This window comes from Hylobates moloch, unplaced genomic scaffold, assembly GCF_009828535.3.
Source record: "Hylobates moloch isolate HMO894 unplaced genomic scaffold, HMol_V3 SCAFFOLD_16, whole genome shotgun sequence".
Lineage (NCBI taxonomy): Eukaryota > Metazoa > Chordata > Mammalia > Primates > Hylobatidae > Hylobates > Hylobates moloch.
Window position 1 is genome coordinate 1,988,024 of NW_026652291.1, and position 13,935 is coordinate 2,001,958.

At 44.5% G+C, this 13,935-nt stretch overlaps 1 protein-coding gene across 12 annotated transcripts in view; it reads right to left on the bottom strand.

Moving 5' to 3' along the window:
• The window catches only part of KLC1 (kinesin light chain 1), a 65,679-nt gene that overhangs the window by 26,134 nt on the left and 25,610 nt on the right, over nucleotides 1-13,935 (bottom strand). For all 12 annotated transcript variants that reach the window (XM_032134618.2, XM_032134617.2, XM_032134614.2 and 9 more), the window contains exons 4-11: nucleotides 12,830-12,908; nucleotides 12,088-12,313; nucleotides 6,238-6,325; nucleotides 5,546-5,647; nucleotides 2,638-2,811; nucleotides 2,393-2,492; nucleotides 197-246; nucleotides 42-109 (exon numbers count right to left, since the gene is read on the bottom strand). In XM_032134618.2, the coding sequence (XP_031990509.1) occupies nucleotides 42-109; nucleotides 197-246; nucleotides 2,393-2,492; nucleotides 2,638-2,811; nucleotides 5,546-5,647; nucleotides 6,238-6,325; nucleotides 12,088-12,313; nucleotides 12,830-12,908 (887 nt within the window). The remainder of the gene's footprint in view (nucleotides 1-41; nucleotides 110-196; nucleotides 247-2,392; nucleotides 2,493-2,637; nucleotides 2,812-5,545; nucleotides 5,648-6,237; nucleotides 6,326-12,087; nucleotides 12,314-12,829; nucleotides 12,909-13,935) is intronic.

A 13,935-nucleotide genomic window follows, 5' to 3' on the forward strand; every position in this document is an offset into this window, starting at 1 on the left:
TGCTTTTTGATTTTTCCAGCCAAACGCAATTCCAGACGTACCTATCAACTTTGCAGGCTTTGTACCAGCCGCCATACTCTCCAAAAGATGTCCCATCCTTTTGCTTTCCCTAAATTATAACAAATAATTTCAAATGAATAATTATCTTGAATGCAGTATACACAATTTAGAAAATCTCAAAATAATAAATTCTCACTTTGCATTCTTCTCTTTCTTCAGCATGCATCCAGATGGGCTTATTTTCATCTAGGGAAGAAAACACAGCATACAGGTTGAGCATCCTTAATCCAAAACTCCAAAATCTGAACTGCTCTAAGGGGAATTTCCTTTGAGTGTCAAGCCGGCACCCAAAAAGTTTCAAATTTTGGAGCACTTTGAATAATGGGATACTTAACCTGTACTATAAATGAAGGATAACAGAGCCTGCTAAGTAAAATAGAAATCATTAAGCCTTGGTGGTTGCTTTTTTATTTTTTTGAGATGGAGTCTCACTCTGTTGCCCAGGCTGGAGTGCAGTGGTGTGATCTCGCCTCACTGCAACCTCCACCTCCTGGGTTCAAGTGACTCTCCTGCCTCAGCCTCTCAAGTAGCTGGGATTATAGGCGGCTGCCACCACACCCAGCTAATTTTTTTTGTATTTTTAGTAGAGATGGGGTTTCGTCATGTTGGCCCAGCTGGTCACTCCTGACTTCAAGTGATCCACCTGCCTCAGCTTCCCAAAGCGTTAGCATTACAGGCGTGAGCCACTGCGCCCAGCCTGTTTTCTTTTTTATATGATCCTTGTTAGATAGTACTTCTTACAGCATGGACAGATTAGGTTCACACTGGAGAAAAAGTCTGTGGAAGACAGAGCTGGACACCAAGCAACAGGTAAGACACAGGGCACAGAATCAATGTCCTGAGACAGGTGGGCAACTGTTAAGACACCCCAACAAATGCTAGGGCCCTGTAATGTAACTTCTAAAACGCTAGCTGCTCAAGTAGCATAATGGAGTATTCAGAATGTGAGCACTAAACAAAAACATTAAACAATAGTCTAAGAAAAAGTAGTAAGATGTTGGTAGCAAAAGTAGAAAAGATACAAATCAAGGCCGGGTGCGGTGGCTCACACCTGTAATCCCAGTACTTTGGGGGACTTAGGCAGGAGGATCACCTGAGGTCAGGAGTTCGAGACCAGCCTGGCCAACATGGTGAAAACCTGTCTCTACTACAAATACAAAAATTAGCCGGGCGTGGTGGTGTGCGCCTGTAATCCCAGCTACTCGGGAGGCTGAGGTAGGAGAATCACTTGAATCCAGGAGGCAGAGGTTGCAGTGAGCCAAGATCATGCCATTGCACTCCAGCCTGGGCAACGAGAAAGAAATTCTGCCTCAAAAAAAAAAAAAAAAAAGAAAGCAAACAAATCAATATTCGTTTTAAGTCATCTCCTCGGAACACTCACGCAAGTTTCTAGACAACCAACAGACCCATGCCATGGAGGAAAAAGCCACCTTAAAAATACTGTTTATGAAAATATTTTTATGACTGAAAAGGTACTCACACTAAAAATGTAAAGAAAATAAGCAGTATACATGATGATATGGACGGTATGGTTTGAAATCTGTAAACCAAAGGCACAGAAGGAAGGAAAGACATTAAAAATGTGAAAAGATGAATATGGGTGATTCTCCTGTTTGCATTTCTGTGTGAATTGGATAGGTCTCTGCAGTGAGGACATGAAGATGGACTGGGTGATGCTCCTGTCTCCATCTCTGCATGAACTGTGTAGGTCTCTGCAGTGAGGACATGTTATGGGCTCTGGGCACTGCAATCCCAGTCTAACTGCTTCTCAGCCTCGGGGCCTCATGCAAGTCACTTAGTCTGTGGTGTCCCTTTTTTTTTTTTTTTTTTTTTTGAGACGGAGTCTCACTCTGTCACCCAGGCCCCAGGCTGAAGTGCAGTGGCACGATCTCGGCTCACTGCAAGCTCCGCCTCCTGGGTTCACGCCATTCTCCTGCCTCAGCCTCCCAAGTAGCTGGGACTATAGGCGCCCGCCACCATGCCCGGCTAATTTTTTGTATTTTTAGCATAGACGGGGTTTCACTGTGTTAGCCAGGATGGTCTCGATCTCCTGACCTCGTGATCCACCTGCCTTGGCCTCCCAAAGTGCTGGGATTACAGGCGTGAGCCACCACGCCCAGCCTGTGGTATCCTTGCTTTTAAAATGGGGTAATGTTTGACCCGCTGCACAGGACTGCTGTGAAAGTGAAGTGAAATCACACATTTAAACTATTTAGCTTAATGATGTACACAGTTAAGTGCTTAATAAACAGTAACTAATACTATTAGTATATTACTATTAGTCAAGTCATTATACAATTAAATTCACTTGAAACGGGAGTATATTTCTTACCATCTACAGAACCAAACTCCCTTTCATGTGCACGAGTGAGAATCTCTTTGTACAGTGTTTCTGCTTGCTTGAACTTTCCTTGTTTCAAATAGCAGGATGCCTTAAAATAAAATAAAATAAAATATTTCATATCTTTCAGATGTAAATAAAGCATACATTTTAATCTCCACTTAAATGAGAAAGTGTTTGGACTTGGGAAGAAAGCACTCCTGGCCCCCTCCCTAGTGCTGTGCCAGTCAACACACCAGGTTATTTTTCGTCTTAGCCACGTTGGGGTCATCAGGTCCCAGTTTTGTCTGGTAGATCTCGAGGGCTCTTTGATAATAATATTCTACTTCTTCATACTTGCCCTGGTTCTGGCACAGTAAGGCCAAGTTATTTAACTGCTTGGCAACATCGGGGTGATCCTTCCCCAAAACCTGAAAATAAAAAACAGCATATTAGACACACTTATTCTGCTCCCATCCAATCCATTCTCCACCCTACTGTCACGTTAGGATCTTCCTCAACACAAGCACGACTGTGCTACACTTTCAGATTTAAATCCTTAACTGGCTCCCCACACCATGTAATAATAAAATAACCAGCATTTATCAAATTCTTACACATGAGGGGAGGGAGGGAACTGTGCTAATTTTCTTTAGCTGTGTTAATTATTGTAGTAATCCTTCATGGTAGGTACATTTTTGTACATTTATTGTACTATGTACAAATGTATACATTAGGCACATTTTGAAGATAAGGAAATGGGCTTTGTAAAGGCTATGTGAGTTTTACTGCCAGGTTCTGGAAGAGCCCACAGCTGTCCCAGTTGCCCAGGACGCTCTTCTAGCCCTCCCCACTAGCAATGACTTATCCTTCAGGGTTCTCCTCAGTTCCCCTCAAAAGAGACTTCCCTCGGCCACCCCACCTCACCTAGTGAACTCACAGGCACATCACCTGTTTGTTCTTTCTTTGTAAGAATCACTTCTCTAAACTACCTTGAATATTCTTTATTACATGTAAGCCCCAAGAGTGCAAATTCTTTGTCTCTCTTCTTCACCAATGTAATCTCCGCATCGAAAAAGGGGCCTGGCACAGAGATGGATGAATGAACACTAACCTCCTCCCTCAGTACCTTGAACAAGTGATGAGTTCTCTCTGCTTTGTGCCTTTACACATGTGGTCCTCAGGGAGGTAAGCTGCCTCTCTACTCCTTTCTGCATTCCCCACCTCCCTATGCCTAGGACACTTTTAACTCAATTATTCAAGATGCAGTTCCAACATCGACCTTCCCTGAGAAACCATCCCCAACACCCCCTGGCTCTGGCCCGCAGGAGCCCACACTCCATATCCTCCCAGAGCTCTCTATTCTAGATGCTGATGTGCCCTCTGCGGTCCTCAGTCTGTCCAATGGACTGTGTCCTAGTGGAAGGAACTACATCTCTGACCTGTAAATCACCAACTCTAAGCAGGGGGCTCTAAATGCATGAAAGGGTAAATACATGAATGAATTTGGCAGGTCATCTTATATGGTTCCTAATCCTTAATTTGATACTTTTGTGCTCTCCCTGACTTTAACTCCAGCCCACCCCAAATTCGACCATTCTATTTCAGAAATATCAAGCAGATTGACAGCATGATAAAATATTACCTGTATAATTTGATAAGGAGCCTCTTTTTATTTTCACTCCCCCAATTCCTTGCCATGTGGCTCAAAATTAACTATAAGAATCACTGATAAATAATCACAAAAAATACCTGGTTAAAATACCATTTGTGCGGCTGGGCGCAGTGGCTCACGCCTGTAATCCTAGCACTGTGGGAGGCTGAGGCAGGTGGATCACCTGAGGTCAGGAGTTCGAGACCAGCCTGGCCAACATGGTGAAACCCGATCTCTACCAAAAAATACAAAAATTAGCCGGGTGTGGTGGCACATGCCTGTAATCCCAGCTACCCAGGAGGCTGAGGCAGGAGAATCCCTGGAATCCAGGAGGCGAAGGCTGCAGTGAGCCGAGATCATGCCACTGTACTCCAGCCTGGGCGACACAGCAAGACTCCGTCTCAGAAAAAAAAAAAAAAACACAATTTGTGGTCATTCATCGGATAGACCCAATACCTGAATCTTCATAACATCTAAAGAGACTGTCATACAGAGCACTGCTGAAATGAACAAGTTGTTATTTTTTTAATACCTAATTACCATAAACTGTAGCAGCTGGTATTAAATATACACGACATTGACTTAATCTATAGCTCTGAGTTAATCTTTAGTTATAATAATTACTTCATTTTTCAGCTTCATAAAGCATATTTGGTGAATTTATCTTTAAACTATCATGTTTTTCTTATTGACAAGCACATGTTCCACTGCCAAATGCAATGCTCCCAGGCTTTCCATCTCTAGTCCTCAGACATGTCTTCTTCAATCAGAGTCACTTCTAGGCCATATCAGGCTTGGACGGCACCAGACTCAGGACTGCACCTTTCTAAATGCACACGCCTCATAACTGGACCTTCTTTTCTTTTTTTTTTCTTTAGAGACGAGGTCTCACTATGTTACCCAGGCTGGTCTTAAACTTCCTAGGCTCAAGTGATCCTCCCACCTTGGCCTCCCAAAGTGCTGGGATTACAGGCATGAGCCACTGCGCCCAGCCTGTAATTGAGTCTTAAACACTGATTTGTATGGGCCAATCTGGCTTTGTTTTGTGGGCTATTTCCTAATTAAATGAGTTGTTTTCAGCTAATAGTCAGTTAAAAACACAACACAGTGGTTATTTCTCAAAACCTAAAACCGAAAAATTTTTAAAAACACAAAAAACAGGGCCGGGCACGGTGGCTCAGCCTGTAATCCCAGTACTTTGGGAGGCCAAGGCGGGTGGATCAGGAGGTCAAGAGATCGAGAACATCCTGGCCAACATGGTGAAACCCCATCTCTACTACAAATAACAAAAATTAGCTGGACGTGGTGGTGCGTGCCTGTAGTCCCAGCTACTTGGAAGGCTGAGGCAGGAGAATCACCTGAACCATGGAGGTGGGGGTTGCAGTAAGCTGAGATCACGCCACCGCACTCCAGCCTGGTGACAGAACGAGACTCCGTCTCAAAAAAAAAAAAAAACCACACACACACAAAACAAAAATCTCAAAGAAGACGACTGCCCCCTTCTTTTGTACCTTTTCTCGGATTTCCAGAGCTCTTTTACACAATGGCTCTGCTTCTTTGTACTTCCCTCTTTTACCATAAAGGACTGCAAGGTTATTCAAAGTCGCCGCCACCTGTAAACACAGAGAGAACTACTAAGAATGGTAAAAGATAACCAAATAGAGTACATTTATACACCACATATTCATTTATACTCAATCTACACAGTAAAGCATTCTTAGTCGGATAGAACAATATGACTTCAGTTAAAACGAAAAGCGCAATTCACTAGAGTATAGATTATACAAAGTAACACTGCAGAATACTAAAATTAAACAAATCAACATCAACAACGTAATATTGACTCTTTAAAAATTTCCCCGGAAGCCACAAAGCCAACCAAAACAGATTCATACGCAAATCTGACCAGATTTTAATGAAGACAATATAATTATTCAGAAAAAAATTTCTAGAAGGACATGCAACTTGATTTACAATCAAAAACTACAGTTGGTGATCCATCTGAGGGGGGGTCATAAACAAATGAAGTGTGCTCTGGCCTGTCGCTAGCACTGAGTTAAGGGAAGACCTCCTACCTGCACCATCTAGGGAGAAGGCAGCGCTTAAACTTTCCCTGTTGAGTTTAATGGTAAAATGAGTTGGATAAAAGAAATATATGGGGAAAATAAAACATAAAAAGAATGAAAGAACTGGATATACAAACCGCAGGATGATCTTTGCCCAAAGTTTTCTCACGAATAGCCAAGGCATCATTCAGTAGGTTAGCTGCATCTTTGTATTTATTCTGATCCCTAAATGGAAAAACACAAATTAAGTGTTTTAGATAAGTGTTTCAGATGTAGATCACTACAGCTTTTCTTTTCTTTTCTTTTTTTTTTTTTTTAAGACAGAGTCTCACTCTGTTGCACAGGCTGGAGTGCAGTGGTGCCATCTTGGCTCACTGCAACCTCCGCCTCCCAGGTTCAAGTGATTCTCCTGCCTCAGCCTCCCGAGTAGCTAGGATTACAGACATAACGCCTGGCTAATTTTTGTATTTTTAGTAGAGACGGGATTTCACCACGTTGGCCAGGCTGGTCTCAAACTCCTGACCTCATGATCCACCCGCCTAGGCCTCCCAAAGTGCTGGGGTTACAGGCACGAGCCACCGTGCCCGGCCTCACTACAGCTTTTTTAAATGTAATTTTCAACTACAGAAATAAAAGTTAAGCTTAAATTATTTAAGAAAAACCACAGGGCCGGGCGCGGTGGCTCACGCCTGTAATCTCAGCACTTTGGGAGGCTGAGGCGGGCGGATCACGAGGTCAGGAGATCAAGACCATCCTTGCTAACACAGTGAAACGCTGTCTCTACTAAAAATAAAAAAAAAAAATAGCCGGGCATGGCAGCGTGCGCCTGTTGTCCCAGCTACTGGGGACGCTAAGGCATGAGAATGACGTGAACCCGGGAGGCAGAGCTTGCAGTGAGCATAGACTGCACCACTGCACTCCAGCCTGGGTGACAGAGCAAGACTCCGTCTCAAAAGAAAAAAAAAAAAAGAAAAAAGAAAAACCACAAGCTTATGGATGGGGAAAAAACACTGGAAGGAAATCCATCAATAAATGGACTGGCAAGGTGAACTCTGGAGTCAGACCCAACTAGCTTCTGAACTTGACCTTCCCATCTAGGCCATTGGGAAGATAATGTCCCCATACTACAGTGTTGTCCTGCGTATGCCAGCTGGCCAGCACAGAATAAGTGCAACAGTCTAGAACAATGGACCAAGCTTGCATTTGGTATCAGACAGAATTAATTCTAGTGTCTGAGCTTGGGCTCTACCAGTTAATAGCTACACAGCTTTGGGTACATTAAGTGACCTCACACAGTCCCAGCCTTCCCATCTACAAAGCAAGTATATGATCTATTGCACAGTCTTGCTGTAAGAAGATATGCTACATGTATACTGAAAAAGTCTTTTAAAAAACAAGAAACAAGAGTAAATATATTGTTGTGTCTGAACTTGGTACTCAATCTGCCTCCATTTTGTTGAGTATGGAGGAACAAAGAATCTTTCTTGATTGGAGTAAAACAGAAACACCCCAGAACCAGAAACTCAGTTTAAGTGTGCTACTCACTACTGATGTGACTGAGAACAAGTACTTGCTTTTGAGACTTAGCACACATCTTTCTCAAATGAGTAGTAGTAACTGCCTGGCAAGGCTTTCCCCTGAAAAACGTGAGAAAGGTTAATAAGGCTTCTAGAACCTCTGAAGCACACCAATTCTGGCCAAGTATTAATATATTGTTGTTTCTTCTTTCATCCTATTACATCCTATTGTAAGCTGCCTCAAACTTTTTGTGAAAGTCAGCAAGTACAAAATAGAGTTCCAAAAAGTAGTGGCCAGGTGCGGTGGCTCACACCTGCAATCCTAGCACTTTGGGAGGCTGAGGCGGGCAGACTGCCAGAGCTCAGGAGTTCAAGACAAGCCTGGACAACACAGTGAAACCCCATCTCTACTAAAATACAAAAAATTAGCCAGGCGTGGTGACATGCACCTGTAGTCCCAGCTACTCGGGAGGCTGAGGCCAGAGAATTGTAGCAAATGCAATTTAAAAATAAGCTACCAAGGCTGGGCACAGTGGTTCACGCCTGTAATCCCAGCACTCTGGGAGGCCGAGGCGGGTGGATCACCCGAGGTCAGGAGTTTGAGATCAACCAACATGGCAAGACCCTGTCTCTACTAAAAATACAAAAATTAGCTGGGCGTGGTGGCAGGCACCTGTAATCCCAGCTACTCAGGAGTCTGAGGCAGAAGAATCACTTGAACCCAGGAGGCAGAGGTTGCAGTGAGCTGAGATTGTGCCATTGCACTCCAGCCTGGCCAACAAGAGTGAAACTCCATGTAAAAAAAATAAAATAAAATAAGCTACCTAAAGTGTTATGAGAATTAAATGAGGCCGGACATGGAGGCTCACGCCTGTCATCCCAACACTTTGCGAGGCCAAGGCGGGTGGGTCACCTGAGGTCAGGAGTTTGAGACCAGCCTGACCAAGATGATAAGACCCTGTCTCTACTAAAAATAAAAAAAAATTAGCTGGGCATGCTGGCGGGCGCCTGTAATCCCAGCTACTCGGGAGGCTGAGGCAGGAGAATCGCTTGAACCTGGGAGGCAGAGGTTGCAATGAGCCAAGATGGTGCCATTGCACTTCAGCCTGGGCGACAGAGCAAGACTCCGTATCAAAAAAAAAAGAAAAGAAAAAGAAAAAAAATGGCCAGGCACGGTGGCTCATGCCTGTAATCCCAGCACTTTGGGAGGCCGGGGTGGGTGGAATCACCTGAACCCGGGACACAGAGGTTGCAGTGAGCTGAGATCACACCATTGCACTCCAGCCAGGGGTACAAGAGCGAGACTTTGTCTCAAAAAAAAAAAAAAAAAAAAAATTAAATGAGATGAAGTATACTAAGCACTTCTGTAAACAATGACATATTATAAAATGTCTGGGACTATTAGTTAGCAGTGGTTCTCAGATGTGGTCCCAAACCAACAGCAGTCAGCCTCGACTGGAACTTATTAGAAACCCAGACCTACCCTAGCCCTGCTGAACCAGAAACTCTGGGAGTGGGACCAGCACACTGTGACTTGTTAAATCAAGTGGGCTTAAGAAGCCCACGAAGAACTCAAATTGAAAAGAAAACAAAAATAGAATAGTAAAGCATTAAAATCCCAACAGAAAAATGTGCAAGGTAACAGGAAATTCACAGAAGGATACAAATGACTAAAAATACATAATCAAAGAAATACAAATTAAAACACAATGCATACTCTATCTCCACCAACGGAACAGAGCCCCCCACCTCCAGGGTGGCACCTGTGCGGCAGGAGCATGGGCAGACACAGCCTTTCTGAGTGGCAGTTTGGCAGCAGGTACCAAGGACTATAAAATGTTTATACTCTAACCCATCTTAGGAATTTATCCTAAAAAAAGAAATACATGGCTGGGCACAGTGGCTCACACCTGTAATCCTAGCACTTTGGGAGGCCAAGGAGGGTGGATCACCTGAGGTCAGGAGTTTTGAGACCAGCCTGGCCAACATGACAAAACACTGTCTCTACTAAAAAATACAAAAAATTAGCGGGGCTTGGTGGCAGCTGCCTGTAATCCCAGCTACTTGGGAGGCTGAGGCAGGAGAACCGGTTGAACTCGAGAGGCTGAGGTTGCAGTGAGCCGAGATCACTCCACTGCACTCTAGCCTGGGCGACAAGAGCAAAACTCCATCAAGACACAAGAAAGGACAGGACAGGACAAGACAGAAAGAAAAGAAAAAGAAAAGAAAAGAGAAGAGAAGAGAAGAGAAGAGAAGAGAAGAGAAGAGAAGAGAAGAGAAAGAAAGAAAGAAAGAAAGAAAGAAAGAAAGAAAGAAAGAAAGAAAGAAAGAAAGAAATCAATCAATCAATCAATCCAGGCCAGGCATGGTACCTCGCAGCTCACACCTATAATCCCAGCACTTTGGGAAGCCAAGGTGGAGGATCATTCGGAGCCCAGGAGTTTGAGACCAGCCTGGGCAACACAGTGAGACTCCATCTCTACAATCAATCAATCAATCAATCCAAAATCTTGAACAAACCTTATAATGATCAGTAAAAAATTAAAGGCAAAAAAAAGCTTAAAATTATGTGTCCCTTAATACAAGAATGATGAAATAACAAGCTGAAAGGTAGAATACTGAATATGAATACATATGCAGCTACTATTTTTTTTCCAAACATCTACGCACGTGGGTCAACTCTCACACTATAACGCTAGGGAAAAACACAAGAGTGACAGAGCCATGGCATCCCTAGCACCCGGCAGTGATGTGTGTGCCCATGCACACTGTGCACAACAAAAACCTAGTTATGCTTACTTAACTCATTTATATTAATAATATCCAGTGCTGTCCAGAAACTTCCATATGTTTTAATGGGCATATAAGTTTAAAAAAAAAAAAAAAAAAAAACCTTGGCCAAGTGCAGTGGTTCACACCTGTAATCCTAGCACTGTGGGGTACCGAGCTGAGCAGATCACTTAAGCCCAGGAGTTCGAGACCAGCCTGGACAACATGGCAAAACGCTGTCTCTGCAAAATATATAAAATTTAGCTGGGTGTAGTGGTGCATGCCTGTGGTCCCAGCTACTCAGGAAGGTGAGGCAGGAAGACTGCTCGAGGCCAGGAGTCGGAGGTTGCAATGACCCATGATGGCGTCACTGAGCGAGACCCTATCTCAAAAAAAATTGTTTTGGAATGAAATGTCTCAATCTATTAAGAGCTAAATGCAAATATCTCTAAGAATTTCCTGCAGTGAAATATGCAAACAATTGGCCAGGCACAGTGGCTCATGCCTGTAATCCCGGCACTCTGGGAGGCCAAGGCAGAAGGATCACTTGAGGTCAGGAGTTTGAGACCAACCTGGCCAACATGGTGAAACCCCATCTCTACTAAAAATACAGAAGTTAGCCAGGCATGGTGGCGTGCGCCTGTAGTCCCAGCTACTCAGGAGGCTGAAGCAGGAGAATCACTTGAACTCAGGAAGCAGAGGTTGCAGTGAGCTGAGATCACACCACTGCACTCCAGTCTGGGTGACAGAGCCAGATTCTGTCTCAAAAAAAAAAAAAAAAGAAAATATGCAAACAATCTCAACATTCACCAACAGGAAAACAGTCAAAAAATGTCTAGAATGTCCACGAAACCCTGCTGCATAGTCATGGGGCAGACCAAGCTGCTGACAAACTACAGAGCCAAAGGCAAAGGGCACGGCCTCATTTTAAATAGTGTTGTTATAACAGGGGGCTTACTTTCTTATTTGTGTGTTTTTATTTTATCAACTTTCAAAACTTATTTTTAAAGAAATCACTTATGCGTGTGGGCAGTCATATCACCGCATTTCTCTTCAAGCGTCATTAGGCCCTGTACTCTCTTCTTCCTCCACACGTCCTCCTCCTTGCTCAGGTTCCCCTCGCCCCACCCCAACAACCTCAACTCTGTCCCAACAGCATACCCTGCCTCCGGCTCCAGCCCCCAACTGCATCCTAGGCACTGAGCCAAAGGAACTCTTCTACCACACAACTCAGAGCCCACCACTCCCCTGGGGCATCCTTCAGCAGGGGTGAAAGGGTTAGGGGAGCACACAGGGACAAAGGGCAAGTTGAATCCTGGATTCCAAAAGGAGGTACAGAGTACCAGGCCTCACAAGGCAGAAGACACTGTCAGGCCAAGTGGGAAGGCTATTTAGACAAAAGCCGCCGCCTGCACAGGGTCTTGTGGAAAAGGTCAAAACAGCTTGGTTTGGCTGGTGTGAGGGGTACATCATGGGCTATTCTAAACAAGCTGAACTGAGTGGTCACGGGCAGCGTCTGTTCTGATTCAGTGACACCCTTCCACAAAGCTTGCTAAATATTTTTAATTTAACCCGTTTAAAGAGAAGTGGATATGGTTGAAAAGTAGTTTATATAGATACATAAAAATATATTTTAAGGGGCAAGATGGTTAAAAACATTGTCTCTAGGTAAAATTCAGTAGGTAAACAAAAGTGACTAGCCTGTACACCAAGGCCAGGATGTTGAGCATGGTGGCCACGTCCGGGTGGTCGTGTCCTGAAGTCTTCTCCAGGTCCTCCAGGGCCTGCTTGCAGAGGGGCACAGCTACCTCGTAGCGCCCCTGCGAGGCGTACTGGATCACCAGGTTGTGGAGCGTCCGCAGCCGCGCGGGGATCTCGTAGCCGCCCTGCTGGGCAGCCGCGGCTGCGCTGCTGTGCTGCTGCTGGACTGCACCGAGAAAGTTCACTTCAGATGGGTTTTTAAAGACAATTACCCAGATGAGTCAGTTTCTTTAAAATTATCTTTACTAGCTTTGGTTCAAGTTAGTATTTGGCCTCCAGTGCTATTTAAATCTTTTCGTAGTACTGCCTGGGCAGGCAGGGTAAGAGTAGTGGCTGTAGTGTCAGGGATGGCACCATGGCCGCTCAGTGCCATGAGACTCCTCTTGGCGCCATGAAACAAGCAGAATAAGTAATTCTGACCTCTTCACCCCATAAGAATCTGCAGATCACGCCTGAACTGCACATGCATGCCGCTGTATCCTAGGGTCTGCTCTAGCATATTCCTGTATCCCAACACACAACACAAATTATTTTGGAAAACCAAAGGCAACCCTGCTCTGGTGGTGCTTCCTCCAGGCAGGCCGCATGCACTAAGGCTGCCACTGATTGCTATGACCGTGTTCTAGGGGGAAAACGCCTCTCTCCTGCACTCGGTAACATTCCCGCATCACCCGTCACTCACTTCCTTGCCCTGGGTCGTCTTCGTCATTGGGGAAAAGGTCATCCAGAGGCTCTTTGGTAGAATCAGTGTCTTTGTCCTCCTATAAAACAGACCCAGGACATCACTTCATCTTACAAGTACTATACACATCCTGTCCTGAAAATCTTTAATATTAAATACATTTTAACTAAGAATCTTAGAAAAGATGATCAGTTTTTAACATCAAATGTAGGATTGCTGACGATCTGGCTTATCCATCAGTTGAACAGGAGTAATGAAAAGCTTGCTAGACTAAGAACACAAATACTTAAGTGCAGACCAGAGTTTGACGAAATGGGCCATGGCTGCATTTCCATGCCTCAGATCCTTCTCCTGCGCTCTGAGGGAGGTCTAGGAGAGCAGGGAAAACCCTGACTCAAAATAAAATCTTATTTGGGAACCAAATAGGTAGCAACAGATGAAAATGGTACATCTCTGATCCCCAGAGAAGTGGAGGGGCTAGATTCCTCACCACCACAATCAGCTCTGGGGCAGGATCCCTGGGAGCAGTTTGAAACCTCCCAGCTTTTAAAAGGCCTGTGACCCATGTTTCCCCACATATTGCTGATTAGTCAAAGAAATAAAATCAGAAACTACATAATGGAAAAGACAGGTAACAGCCTGACCAGTAAGAAATTAGCTTTGTCATGGGGCAGATGAACACTGCTTGGCTCCGGAAGGGAAAATGTGATAAAGACATACTGCTTTTAGAATATTCCTGTCTGGGATGCATAATCCAGGCATTAGATGAACCCCAACTGAGGAATGATGGACGAAATAACTGGCCTGCATTTCTCAAAAGCACCAATGTCACGAAAGACAACCACAGACGGAGACCCCATTCCATGTGAAAGGCTACTCAAGAGATATGACAGCCACATGCAGGATGCGCCCCTGAATCGGACCCTGGGACACAGTGAAACAATGCCATGAAGGATGCTGTTGGCAGTTAACAAAATGAGAGTATGAGCTGCAGAGGAGAGCATATACTGGGTCTGTGTGCCCTTGGCCCTGGACTGCCACAGAAGAACCCCTCACCCTAGGGAAAGATGCCCAGCAGCAGTAAGCAGCCGTGGCACGTGCTATGC